Source organism: Fusarium oxysporum, chromosome I (genome assembly GCF_013085055.1).
Source record: "Fusarium oxysporum Fo47 chromosome I, complete sequence".
NCBI classification, from domain to species: domain Eukaryota; kingdom Fungi; phylum Ascomycota; class Sordariomycetes; order Hypocreales; family Nectriaceae; genus Fusarium; species Fusarium oxysporum.
This window is the reverse complement of record NC_072840.1, coordinates 2,240,233-2,253,467: the sequence shown is the minus strand read 5'-3', so window position 1 is coordinate 2,253,467 and position 13,235 is coordinate 2,240,233. Positions and strand designations below refer to the sequence as shown.

Here is a 13,235-nt window from a genome sequence, read left to right as displayed (position 1 = left end):
TGTTGCTGTTGCTGGTACATAGTACGTACCCGCCGGCGACGAAGATGAGATTAGGACCCCTCGTGGCGGCATATGTTGTGGGGCAGTATCAAAGTCCACCTATCGGATTCAAAGGATTTTCGCTTTGAAGACCACGCTAAACTGGATGATCGCTTCTTGCCTTCTAGAAGCCTCAATGAACAGTGTTGCAGATCAGAATTGGAGTCTTGCTTGGGAAGACACCCCGACAAGAGCCTGCGTACATAGAACTTGCTGACACGTCATATTTGGCAGAGGTTTTCAGTGTAAAGCTGTGGGTGTTTGCTTCCTTGATCAACCCTTCCACACCAACGCTGGGTATCGGTAGTGCTACCCAAAGATGCACCAACACTCTGCCGATGTGACCCGGCTTGGTGGCTGTCCATTTTCAACCTCTCTGTTGTCAGTTTAGACCTCTCTGCTTGATTGAATCGTGTTCGTTGAGATGATAGTATTCGTGTCACCGGGGAACCGCTTCCTTGTAGTGCGTCCGTGCCGGATCCGCCAGGTAATTTCAAAATTTTCGTCCCAAACGTTCATGGTTCCTGTACTGTTTGTGTGGGGACATGAGAGGCCTCTCTTGACTAGACAAGGTAGGCAAGCTTCTGGAAGACCGATCTATGAAGCCAGCGAGGAGCGTTTGTTGTGGTGTGTGTGTCGTTCGAGCCGGGTATGCTCCCCGAGCGATAGACCAAGTAAGCCACGAGTCAAGCTTCTGATGGGATGGATGCAAAGATCCATCGCCTTCCGCCCGCCGCGCTCCCGGATGTTGATCATTATCGAGATAGTACCTATCCTGCCCGACCGCACCAGCTCTTGGGTACAGGTTTGAATAGGTCCCTGATCATGTGCCTCATTTCAGCCATGAGTCGTAATAGTCTGGTCATTGATTGCAAAGAGCCAGAGCCTCAATAAACTGACTCGAACAGACTGACCCCTAACACTCTATCATGGGGACTTCTCAGTCTGGGGAAGCATGTTGTGCGGCGCGACGTTTCCAGAACTGTCAGGCGGTTATTTCAGCCGCTTGATCAAGTGATGGTATACCAGGTAAGTATCCGCAGTAGCTTAGGTATCGTAGAGCCAACTATTGCAAATAGTAGCCTTTTTTCTTTTATCTGAAAGAGGATAATAGGTAGCCTGATGTTTATAATACATTGAAATTTGTCTGCAGGGCGGTGGGAAGGTATACTGGGTTTTCATAGTGATAGAAAGGAGGGTGCTCATAGGCCGTTTAAAACTCGTTGTTTAGGGTAGCTTGGATTTAACGATTATTTTTAACAGCTATTTCCTCTACCTTAGGTTCGATATTCGTTTGCTCCCTATGCCATCAACTTGTGTGATTTGAAGCTTCAAGTCCTCCATATGGAAATCAGCTATTTGTTCTCGGTGTATACGTCCTGTTTATTTTGGGCTATTGTATGGTTCAAAAGGATGCGTTTATATGAACATGCCAAGACAGTTGCGCGTGTAACAAGTCTACCTCAAACTACGGAAGCCATGATATGCAATTCAGTATGCCTTATGCAAGGATGCGATTCTCTCAAGATTATCCCTCACTACATAGCGACGATACAAAGAGTGTTGTATGACGTGTGTGAAAGTGAAGACATCAGCGTTGACAGAGAGCTTCCTAGATAGTGCAATACCTTGAGCCGTTTGGAAGACAGCGAAAGCCCACTATATTCCTAGGATGTAGGCTGCTACAATAGGGCCGCACCACTGAAGCTCAGGTACACTCCTATCACTCATTCGCGGGCTCCAAACCAGGCAAGTAACTATCCCACAAGCCACAACTCCAGCCTCACCTCCACCCCGCCATCGCTGACGCAGCTTGAACGTCCACCCAAGCCGACACCGATATAGCTTCCAGTTAATACAGGAATACTCACAATACCTCGAGTCGCACGGAAAATCACCTGAAACCAATTGATAATACCGAATTTCCAAGATGTCAATTATCCAGCAGCATACGAGCGCGACGCTCGGTGACGCATGGCGCACTATCAACATCGACGCCTTGAACGAAGACTCCAGCGTCAACTTCGACACCTCGACTCTGCACCCCCCACAGCCCGAGATCGACGAGGCGGAAGTGCGACAGCTTTCTGGGCAGATCAGGCAGCTTCTGAGAGGCGGTGATGCGGAGGGAGCTTTGAGGGGCAGCTTGGAGACTCCAGTATACAACGGAACGGATGCAGCCAAGGTACGTCAACAGAGAGTCGAGATGCGGCAGCGTACATTTGCCCTACACATGTGGAATCTAACATGACGTGTCTACTTAGGATGCTCATCTGCACACTATCATTGAGGTCCTCCAGTCGATTAAGGCAAGCGACATGTCCCCCTTACTGAAGAGCATCTATGGATCCGAGGGCGGCCCTGAGTGCCTGGATGTCCTGATGAAGTATATGTACGTTTAATGATGGAACGGGTGGATAAGTGCGCAAACCTAACGATGTAATAGCTACAAGGGAATGGCTACGGTTCACCCTGGAACAGCTTCGCGATCACCAAACAAGGTTACACCTCAATCGACGGGAGGTTTCAGCCAGATCGCTGGGCGACCTGGTTCGAACGAGCCCGCCACTGCAGCCATGAGTGTGCTCCTGAGTTGGCACGAGAAGGTCGTTGAGGTCGCTGGTCTGGGATGCATCGGCCGAACAATGACCGACTGGCGAAAGGTTTAGGGGCCAGATACGTGCTCGCGATGATGAGCGGTCAAGAATACATAGAATCATGAATCCAATTCATAACCCGCAGAGTAAACCCCCGTCCGCGGAACATAGCTCTGGTGTTACATTATTTACATTATACAAATCATCTGCCCTCTACTTTTGCTCCAAGACATCTTTCAAGTTTATGTCACCACTTCCTCTGGCCAGAGGTTGTGGCTGGTTTTCACCTTCCCGCCATCCGATCATATAAATGATTCGGAAAGTCGCGGGAATAGATCCATCTGGGTTACCGTGAAGTTCCTTATAGATGGCATCGCCAGCGAGGAGAACATCGCGGGAAATTGCACCCATCTCCCTTCCGAGGACAGCATTACCCTCGCCCATGGCCTGAAGATCTTGCATCAAAGCAAATGTGTCAGGGTAATCAACGATGATATCATCGATATCAACAGTCAACATCTTGAAGCCAGCTTTCTGGAGCAGACCACCTATGTCCTTGACATCAGCCAAAGGAGAGACACGAGGAGACATGCCACCTCGTCTTTCTGTCTCTGCCAGCTGTAGTGACGTTCTCAACTCGAATAGTGTGTCTCCACCAAGCATAGCGCCGATGAAAGGAGAGTCAGGTTTGAGGACGTTGTTGATCTGAGTGAGGATACCGGGTAGATCGTTGATCCAATGGAGACTCAATGAGCTCATCACCAGGTCAAAAGAAGCAGGCTCGAAAGGAATCGTTTCTTCGTCATCCACAACCGTCCGCGTGATATTAAGCTTATTGTTGAACTCATGATCAGCATCACGGTGAAGCAGTGAATGAGATGAATCAGCAGCAACCAATTCATCAATACGAGTCGCCAGTGGTGGCGACTCAGGTGTGTTAGGGTCAGGATCAGGATTCTCCTGGACCAAAGCTCGTGCGATATTGCATGAATTTGCGCCGAGATCTAACACTCGAGGAAATCTGCGTTTGATGTCCTATTGGTATGTGAGAAACGAGTGTTGCTTCAAGGACATGGTTACTTACTAGAAGTCTTTCTGATACTCGAATTGCAACCTCATCCTTGAGGTAATCAGCTTCCCGACTTTGTTCAGAGTTGGCACCAGCTCGCTCCTTTTGTAGCCATTTTGTGTGGCGATTGAAAACCTGGAAACGAGGCGCTCCAGCAGCTTGAACAGCATAAAACCGTTGATTTGAGATGTGGTGATAGAGATTGGTTGGCTGTGACAGAGTCCGTAGACTACAGCGCATTGCCAATCGTGAAACTGTGCAAGATGACATTGCGAACTATATTCAATCAAGCTATCTTTGAGCTTGAAAAAGAATGTGAAGTTTGTTTATGTAGAATAACGATAACCCTCGAGTATTGATGCAATTGAAGTCATGATGAATTTGATAGCTCTATGGAAGCACTCTACTGGCTGCAGTGTTAAAGTGAACGAAGCACGGACCATGTGCAACCATGAGCGGTTAAACCCTTTCTGGCCGTTATTGCACCCGTAGGAGGCAGGAGGCAGGAGGCAGGAGGCTTCTCAGAGGCTAGAAGTTACTGGCCTGGGTATAGGATGACAGATGAACACGCTTCTCACCTCCTCTTCCACCAATTTTGCTGTTAAGAAACACATCTTCCTTTTCTTCTTGAGGCCTTCTGTGTCGTTCGTTGTAGGGACTCTCTAGTGCTCTCTCATCACCGACACGCTTACAATACAATCCCCTCTCGCCTGTCGTAGCCCTTGTCATTCCCCGACTCATCCGTTCCCTAGCCCACGGGCCTCTTCCGCAACTCCTAACTAAACCATTAGGCCGCACCAACAGAGCACCGCCCACCACCGCATCTCCATCCGCATCTTCAGTCTAGCTCGCCCCTCCAGCGAGCAATCTCCCATCACATCGACATACAATCGATGTCTGGCGCGTGAGCCGTCTGGACAATTCGAGTCGACTATGCGATTCTTGCGATAAGGCGCGACCATACTCTGTCTCGGAGATATTTTGACATCACCTTCCACCGTACGAATCCATCTAAGCCGACTCCCCCCCGTTTCGTTCCAAAAATCAGGGGTCTTCAGCGACTTGACCGCACGAATACCTTTGCATACCACCGCCCAAAATGTCGAGCTCAGGCACAGGCTTTCTCGGCCGCTCGAGTAGCAGCAATGCCAATATGCGTGGATTGGTTCAGTTCATTGCTGATCTCAGAAATGCGAGAGCGCGTGAACTCGAGGAGAAGCGAATCAATAAGGAGCTGGCCAATATTCGACAGAAGTTCAAGGACGGCAGTCTTAGCGGTTACCACAAGAAGAAATATGTCTGCAAGTTGCTATATATTTACATCCTGGGCTGGAATGTCGATTTTGGGCACCTCGAGGCCGTGAATCTGATCTCAGCAAACAAATACTCAGAGAAGCAGATAGGTTATCTGGCTATGACACTCTTTCTCCACGAGAAGCACGAGCTTCTGCACCTTGTCGTCAACAGCATCCGAAAGGACCTACTCGACCATAATGAGCTTTTCAATTGTCTTGCTCTTCATGCGATTGCCAATGTTGGAAGTCGAGAGATGGGCGAAGCCCTAAATGGGGAGGTTCATAGACTCCTGATTTCTCCGTATGCGCTCATACCCCTTTAGCGCGAAGGAACCACACTGACCGCTGTTACGCAGTACTTCAAAATCGTTCGTCAAGAAGAAGGCCGCTCTGACGCTCCTCCGATTATACCGCAAGCACCCAGATATCGTATCGCCGCAATGGGCGGAGCGCATTATCCACCTTATGGATGACTCTGACCTCGGCGTTGCACTTTCCGTCACGTCGCTGGTCATGACACTGGCCCAAGATAATCTAGAGCAATACAAGGGAGCGTATGCCAAAGCAGCAGCTCGTCTGAAGCGAATTCTTATCGACGGCGAGTATACGACCGATTACCTTTACTACAAAGTCCCCTGCCCCTGGCTGCAGATCAAATTACTTCGACTTCTGCAATACTTTCCACCTGCAGGTAAGTGTGGTAGCGCAATTACACAGGAAGCAGTTACTGACACAATGTTCAGAGGACACTCATGTTCGGGAAATGATTCGCGAGTCTTTGCAAAAGATCCTGAACCTAGCCATGGAGACCAATAAGAACGTTCAACAGAACAACGCTCAAAACGCCGTGCTCTTTGAAGCCATCAACCTTATTATCCACCTAGACACTGAACATGGCCTGATGAAGCAAATTTCAACGAGACTGGGCAAATTTATCCAGAGCCGGGAGACCAACGTCAGATATCTAGGCTTGGAAGCTATGACACATCTGGCTGCGCGCGCTGAAACTCTGGATCCCATCAAGCAACACCAGGAAATTATTCTTGGCTCGCTCAAAGATCGAGATATCAGTGTTCGTCGCAAGGGTCTGGACTTACTCTACAGCATGTGTGACGCCACAAATGCCCAAGTCATCGTTGGTGAGCTACTGCACTACCTACAGAATGCCGACTTCGCTATCCGAGAAGAAATGGTCCTTAAGATTGCCATTCTTACGGAAAAGTACGCCACTGATGTGCAGTGGTACGTTGATATCTCCCTCAGACTTATCGCCATGGCTGGAGATCATGTCAGCGATGAGGTGTGGCAGCGAGTTATTCAAATTGTGACGAACAACGAGGAGCTACAGGTTTACGCAGCTCAAAATGCGTTACAATATGTCAAGGGCGATCACTGCCACGAGACTCTGGTCAAGATTGGCGCCTATATATTGGGAGAGTTTGGTCATTTGGTCGCTGACCAGCCCCGTTGCAGTCCTATTGAGCAGTTTATGGCTCTTCAGGGCAAGCTGACGGCATGCTCTTCGAGTACTCGTGCCATGATTCTCTCATGCTTTGTCAAATATGTCAACTTGTTCCCGGAAATCAAGCCTCAGCTTGTTCATGTGTTTGAGTTTCACAGCCACAACCTGGACTCCGAGCTTCAACAGAGAGCTTGTGAATACTTGACCCTTGTGAATATGCCAACGGATGACCTCCTTCGAACAGTTTGCGACGAAATGCCTCCTTTCCCTGAACGACAGTCTGCACTTCTCTCCAGACTACACCAGAAACATGCTAATACGAGCGACCGAAGGACCTGGGTGGTGGGAGGAAAGGATGCCAATGCGGACGCTCGGGAACTTAGCATGGGTACTGGAGCACTCAAGAGGACTTTTAGCTCGAATGTCCCACTGAACGGCAAACCGAATGGCCAGGTTGCAACTGGCACAAACGGTCATAGCAATGGTGTTGCCGATTTGGCTGGGCTCGATCTCAACGCACCTACACCATCTGAGCCAAAGATGCTCAAGGCCCCTAACTTGGCCAGTGCAGCTCATTTGTCACCCGGATGGGAGCAAGGATTCAACAAACTTCTTGTTCGATCAGACGGCGTTCTATACGAAGATGGCCAGTTACAGATCGGTGTTCGATCAGAATATCGTGGCCAGATGGCTTGCTTGATCACATATTTTAAGAACAAGACACCAGCAACTATCAGTTCCTTCACAACGACATTGGATCTGGACGAGAACGAAAAAGAGAACCTTACCTGGGACGTCAAAAACCTCCCTGATAGTACCATTGTGCAAGGTGGACAGTCCCAGCAAGTTGTTATGTTCGAAGCAAAGAAGATTTTTGAGAAGAGTCCGACTGTACGCATCAGCTACCTGGCTGGTGCACTACAGGCACTTACTCTGAAGCTTCCCGTGTCTATACACAAATTTATGGACCCGGCAGAGTTGACTGCTGAGGACTTTTTCAAGAGATGGAAGCAGATTGGTGGTGCCCCCCGAGAGGCGCAGGCCATTTTTGGAGTCAGTGGTAAGGGCGACAGAGAAATCACAGAGAGCTTCGTCACAAAGACAGTGGAGGGTTTCAGATGGCGTGTGCTGGACATGGTTGACCCCAACCCCAAGAACGTTGTTGGTGCGAGCGTGCTGCACACATCTCAAGGAGGCAAGTTTGGTTGTCTTATGAGACTGGAACCAAACTATGGACAACAGGTAGGCGAAACCATTCCGCTTCAGATGTTGCATATTCTAACTGTTCATCAGATGATTCGATTGACTATCCGTGCCACAGATGATTCCGTGCCGGCGGTCTTGTTGAAGTATATGCAAGAACGGCTTGCTGCAGGAATCTCAACGGGACCGGATCGATTCGAGCCACCTTCACGGGAGCAGATTTCGGACTCTTTCCGTAATGTTATGGTGACTTGATGGGAGAACACGATGTTTATCTTCTATATATTCGCCGGACAGGAGTTGTTATAATACCACAGAAGCATATGGGCGTTGGGGAACTAGCATGAAATCGGAGGAAGCGCTCAATTAAAGCCAGTCGTTTATTGGCTGAAAAGTTGCCTGCGTCGATCCTCCTTGTATAGTCCCTCTTTACCGCACAAGGCGATGAAGCTGTGCGGAGTGATCTGATCAAGGAGGATGCAGTTGTTACATACCACGATCTCTCATTGTAAATTGAATGAACATGATGCAAAGAAAAATGTAATCAAGCGGTGAAGACGATGGAGCAGGTGTTAGGTCATTGAAGAAACCCATCAACTTGAAGAAGGTGGGCTTGAATGGGGCTGACTTTGTGTTAACTCGCTATTTACTCCTTGATCTTTGCATCTGCCTTAGCTGGCCTCTGCCCGAAAATAGTGCTGCCTACACGAACCTCACTGCTTCCCAGGCGAATTGCACCTTCAAAATCCTCACTCATACCCATGCTCAACTCCAGGCTATCCTTATCCAAATTCAGCTCCTTAGCCACAAGATCTAGCTGCTCCTTGAGAGTAACAAAGTCCTCATTCTCAGTCTCAGCGGTAGTGGCTTTGCTGCGAGCAATAGCCCCGATGGTCATGAGACCGAGAAAACGGAGGCTGGGGCATGTCTCAATGACTTCACGGCATAGAGCAACGGTCTCTTCACCGGGGGCACAGCCAGACTTGGCTTCCTCTCCGGATGTGTTGACTTGCACGTGGACACCAATCTTGTCAAGATCAGGCTGTGAAGAAAGAAGATTTGTGCGGGCAGTGTTGAGAAGCTGGGCCTTCTTGGAAGTATCTATGCTTGAGACACAGAAGAGATTGGGGATCTTTCCCAGGGACTTGCAATGGCCTAATATATCATATCAGTATGCGTGGTTCCATACGTGTGAGTCAGGTCTCTTACTAGACTGGAGGCCACCGATAAAATGCCACTGAATAGTTTTCGGGAGCAAAGCTGCTTTTTGAGTCAACTCTTGAGAATAGTTCTCACCAAAGTGAGTATGGGAAGTAGGAGCCTGATGAAGTGCTAGAATGTCATTTACAGGCTTGAGCTTTGAGACAGCGACAAGTCGGACCTGATATGAATGTAAGCCAGTGTATATTTTATGGTGTTTCAATGTGAGAGTGAGAGTGAGTGTCATGCATACTTTTCGACCGTTTGCTACGGCAGCAATACGCTCTTTGACAGAACTAAGCTGAGAAACAAGAGCCTGAGCCCTTGAAGGATCAATCCTCATCTCGTCTTGAGAATCACTCATGTTATGTATGAGGTTTTGTAAGTCTGTTGCTAAGAGAGTGGTGATTGTTTGTAAGTGGGCAAGTGATTTTGGGCAACCGGATTATCATCGGTTAGGTCATGCATTCAGTGCCAACGACCCAAAGTGGCCAACATAGCTCAGTCAGAAACCATACCCCTTGGGACTTCTAAACCAATTTTATAACGACAAATATTCACAAAAGCGAGAGAGTAGAGAGAGCTCTATACATTTGAGGCTTATCAGAGATGGCTACTGATCTGAAAACTGGCCGCCGAAGGGCTACCAGCAGCGCGGCTACAAGACCAGGACACACGAGACGAAAGTCAAGAGCTGTTATCCAGCCAAAGTCAACACATACGTCAGATGAATTTCTACAAGACTTTCTAGACCCTACATTTGATCCCGCAACTTTCCTCAACTCAACCCTTCCTCCACTGCAGCAGCGCTCTATACCTGGCCGAACCGGAGATGTCGCACCGCTCGCTGAGCTGTCCACGCAAGCTCAGACTCTTATTTCACAACTTAACGCCCAGACTTCACGGCTGTCAACTACTCTTACGCATCTTACTGATGACATTTTGAGAAGCGGGAGTCGCCTGGCTTATGAGGTGGAGCTACTACGAGGCGAGACGTTGAGTCTCCAGGAGACTATGAATGAGACGCTTCATGACGACATCAAGATGTTTGTTCCCGAAGGATTGCAAGAAGCCATTGAGGCAAAGAATGCCGCAGCGGCCGCTGCTAAAGAAGATCGGAGTGCGGCACCGTCGACAACTGCTGCAGCTGTTACCAACGATGGAGCCAATCCAGATGACCCTGAATTCATCAGACAGTTACAAACATTAACTCTTGTGCGAGCACGCCTGGACTCAGTTATTAAGACATTCGGAGATGCCATGGAATTCGTCTTCCCACCATCAGAGATCTCCGTCAGCTCCGGTTTCCTCTCAGTATCAGCACCCGAGCCAGGTTCAGCACAGCAAAGTTCTGAGGAAAAGGGCAAGGAAGTACTCAAGAACATCAGAAACGAGATATCAGATCTATTGAACAAGTCTGACGACCCTATTCAAGGCATTGAGAAAGCGGCACAGAGAATTGAACAACTCAAGGAGCTTAACCGTGTATGGAAGGACACAGCAGAGGAGAAGGGACGAAATAAGTTTATAGAGGGTCTTGCCAAGACGGTTGAAGACAAGCATCGGGATCTAATGAAGGAAATGGAGCAGACCAAGGAAAAGACTAAAGTGGAATCACGGTCACGGAAAGGCAGTGTCACGAGAGATGCTGCAGCGACTGTGGTAGAGGATACAAAGTCACCGGGTGGATTTGGACTGATTAGCCAGTTGCACAAGCTTCGAGGAGGTCTGTGAACCAATGATAGAGACTCATAAACTGAAAGCTATAAAATATATTGTTTCCACTGAACGTATTAATTGTCCCTGTTGAAGGTTAAGCTCTATCGCTGACCGTGTAGGTACAGTATCTCGCACTGTGACCATACAGCCAATCACTCCACTAACCGCATGACAATATCGGCCCGGGGCACTATTTTCCTATACTGCCGTTTGCAGCAGGCGGTGAGGTCACTAGTAAGCGCCCCGGCGAGGTCATGCCTCTCTGGGCCTGCGTCTCTCCCAGTTTGAGCCGAGACAATAGAAACACTTCCAGGTTGCTTTACTTCCATTGCCACATTGTTCTATCATTGCATTGCATTGCACTGGCACTGACGCTGGCAATTGTTCGTTTGCCTGCTCTATTCTACTTTTACCAACCAATAAGTACCCAACTTGTTGTGGAGTTGACACCCTCTGAATCTATTTGTCTTGGCCATCTCTTTTACTTGCACTCAGCTCTTTTATCCCAAGTTGCATGGACTCTTTACTCTCCCAACCCTTACAACCTCAACCTCAACCTTGAACCCACAATCACGAAGATAGCACGACTCTCAACCTTCTGAATTCATTTCTTGAAGCCTACAGAAGCATTCTTGCAAACATCAGACACCACTTACACATAACCACAACTATTTGCAATGGCCGCCAACGAAGCAGCGGCCCTTACAAACATGGCCAACCGATCCGACCGACGCTCTCCTGCTCCCGCTTCCCAGTCAAAAAGAGATCGCAAGCGACAAGCTCTTATAGAGAGACTCTCTAGCATGACCGATAAGTTCCACCGGGAAAGGGACATGACATATCGCGATCAGCTCCAGAAGATCCAGTTCGACATCAATCTCGTCCAGCGCTTCGACCCTTACGATCCAAAGGTCCTTGAGGTCATCTCTGAACTCCAGAAGGAGCACACCAACACACGAGGTCCTCCGGTCAACGCCGAAGATGCCCGAAGCTTGCTTGACATGGCTGGCATTCGATTCTCTGACTTCGTTGACGAAGTCGAGGATTTGGTAGAAATTCGTGACTTTCAGCTGGCGCAGTCAAAAGTAAGAAACCGTCCCACGCCACACGACCAAGTGTCTTGCTAACCATTTATCCAAACAGAATGAATACGACCGACGACGAGAAGAATATAGAAACACTTACGACTACAAGGTTGAGACCGCCAAGCGCGAGCACCGAGCCCTTACCAACACCCTTCGAGATCGATTGGTCAATACCCTCACCCACAAGAAGAACCGGTTGAACCGCGAGAAAGAGGTTTTGGAGATTAATGATTCCAATGCCTTGCTACTCAACCCCAATCAGTTCAGCTTGACCAATCCTGCGAGCCCCGGTGGTCCCCATGGAAAGCGAGCCACACGTCTGCGCAAGGACGCCGACGATCTGCAGATGTATTCCGACAACAAGAAGCGCAAGCGAAACGCCGGCGATGACGACGGCTCACCTGCCCCGACACGACGAGCCCTCGACAACCACAATACAACACCACTCTGGCAGTCTGAGAAGGCTCGTGCTGCTGCTAAGCAGAACGGACCTATCTACAGCATTGACAAGCTTTTCACTGACAAGGAGCTGTCGCTAAACTATAACACTGCTGCCCTTGCTGCGCACCAGTACATTCTTCGCAACCGTGTCAGTGGCGGCGGCTCTCCCGAAGACAGCGATTCCGGCAATGGTGAGGCCAATGGCGATCAGGACGCCGATTCTCAACCATCTGCCCCAGCTATGGAGCGCTCCGTCTCGCACGCCACCCGTAGCACTCGTGGCGGCAATTTGCTTGACGACAAGATTTTAGGTCTTGAGGGTATCACCAATTTCGAAGTTCACAACTTGGATATTCTCCACGCCCACGAACCCCCCAAGATGCCTCCTCCGGTTCCCCAGCAATACCTCAAGCCCTACCCTCGTACAGCGGACCAGAACTTCCCTGTACCTCTGTCTAATGACGATATCACTTCTGATCTTACGATCATGGGCTTCTTCAAGCAATACGACGCAGCACACAAGCCTGGAGCTCACCTTGATCGCCCAACTGGAATGCGCCGGGTTCTCGCTGCTGTATCAATACCTTACCAGCATTCACGATATGTCGCTTTTACTAGCGCCCCTAGAGAAGACCCGGAATATGTTCGCGATTCATTGGGTCTACCAGCTCTCAGCAGCCTTCGAGATCAGCCAAGCCCAGCACATGCTGGTGCAGCTACTTCAGTAGCAGCTCTGTCCAGCGCCGCAGTGCCTATGAGTCGCCAGAGCAGTGCCGGCGGAGTTGCCATGAGCCGCCAGGGTAGCAGCAGTACGCGTGGCAAGGGACGTAAGAACTAGAGATTCTCGCGGCGCAAATGACCTTCTTTTATAGTATTGCAAGCGCGGCGCAAAGGCGTAGCATCGATTTGGCTTACGGCGGCATCTGATTTCATGGAAGTCCGAAAGACTACATCAGCGGACGGTGTGGGGTCTGTTAAACGGGCTCATCAAGTTGGGATGAGTTTTACTCAAGGCTTGTGGATAAAGAAACGAGCTGAAACATCAGCAATGGATATGTTTTTTATGTTTTCGCTTTTCCTATCGGGCTGAGACTCGATGAATAGAAATAGAAATGTCATGCTTGT

The 13,235-nt window shown here is 49.2% G+C and overlaps 6 protein-coding genes across 6 annotated transcripts; 4 read left to right on the top strand and 2 right to left on the bottom strand.

The window, feature by feature from the left end:
• The first annotated feature begins 1,814 nt into the window (after positions 1-1,814).
• FOBCDRAFT_210975 (actin-related protein 2/3 complex subunit 5) lies at positions 1,815-2,841 on the top strand. Its single transcript, XM_031181416.3, has 3 exons — positions 1,815-2,224; positions 2,304-2,431; positions 2,486-2,841. The coding sequence occupies exons 1-3, from the start codon at positions 1,970-1,972 to the stop codon at positions 2,706-2,708; spliced, it is 606 nt and encodes a 201-aa protein (XP_031042184.1). The 5' UTR covers positions 1,815-1,969; the 3' UTR covers positions 2,709-2,841.
• On the bottom strand, positions 2,842-4,077 carry FOBCDRAFT_313819 (S-adenosyl-L-methionine-dependent methyltransferase). Its single transcript, XM_031181417.3, has 2 exons — positions 3,721-4,077; positions 2,842-3,671 (listed from the first exon to the last, which is right to left on the bottom strand). The coding sequence occupies exons 1-2, from the start codon at positions 3,973-3,975 to the stop codon at positions 2,850-2,852; spliced, it is 1,077 nt and encodes a 358-aa protein (XP_031042185.2). The 5' UTR covers positions 3,976-4,077; the 3' UTR covers positions 2,842-2,849.
• Positions 4,078-4,336: 259 nt separating this feature from the next.
• On the top strand, positions 4,337-8,216 carry FOBCDRAFT_2669 (adaptin N terminal region-domain-containing protein). Its single transcript, XM_031181415.3, has 4 exons — positions 4,337-5,301; positions 5,357-5,691; positions 5,744-7,704; positions 7,756-8,216. The coding sequence occupies exons 1-4, from the start codon at positions 4,805-4,807 to the stop codon at positions 7,918-7,920; spliced, it is 2,958 nt and encodes a 985-aa protein (XP_031042183.2). The 5' UTR covers positions 4,337-4,804; the 3' UTR covers positions 7,921-8,216.
• A 7-nt stretch (positions 8,217-8,223) lies between these two features.
• On the bottom strand, positions 8,224-9,274 carry FOBCDRAFT_2666 (uncharacterized protein). Its single transcript, XM_031181414.3, has 3 exons — positions 9,119-9,274; positions 8,875-9,046; positions 8,224-8,820 (listed from the first exon to the last, which is right to left on the bottom strand). The coding sequence occupies exons 1-3, from the start codon at positions 9,227-9,229 to the stop codon at positions 8,312-8,314; spliced, it is 792 nt and encodes a 263-aa protein (XP_031042182.2). The 5' UTR covers positions 9,230-9,274; the 3' UTR covers positions 8,224-8,311.
• A 97-nt stretch (positions 9,275-9,371) lies between these two features.
• FOBCDRAFT_210967 (uncharacterized protein) lies at positions 9,372-10,654 on the top strand. Its single transcript, XM_031181413.3, has one exon. The coding sequence runs from the start codon at positions 9,475-9,477 to the stop codon at positions 10,597-10,599; it is 1,125 nt and encodes a 374-aa protein (XP_031042181.2). The 5' UTR covers positions 9,372-9,474; the 3' UTR covers positions 10,600-10,654.
• A 220-nt stretch (positions 10,655-10,874) lies between these two features.
• FOBCDRAFT_2662 (Sds3-like-domain-containing protein) lies at positions 10,875-13,217 on the top strand. Its single transcript, XM_031181412.3, has 2 exons — positions 10,875-11,669; positions 11,728-13,217. Exons 1-2 carry the CDS (start codon positions 11,262-11,264, stop codon positions 12,946-12,948), a joined length of 1,629 nt encoding a protein of 542 aa, XP_031042180.2. The 5' UTR covers positions 10,875-11,261; the 3' UTR covers positions 12,949-13,217.
• The last annotated feature ends 18 nt before the right edge of the window (positions 13,218-13,235 follow it).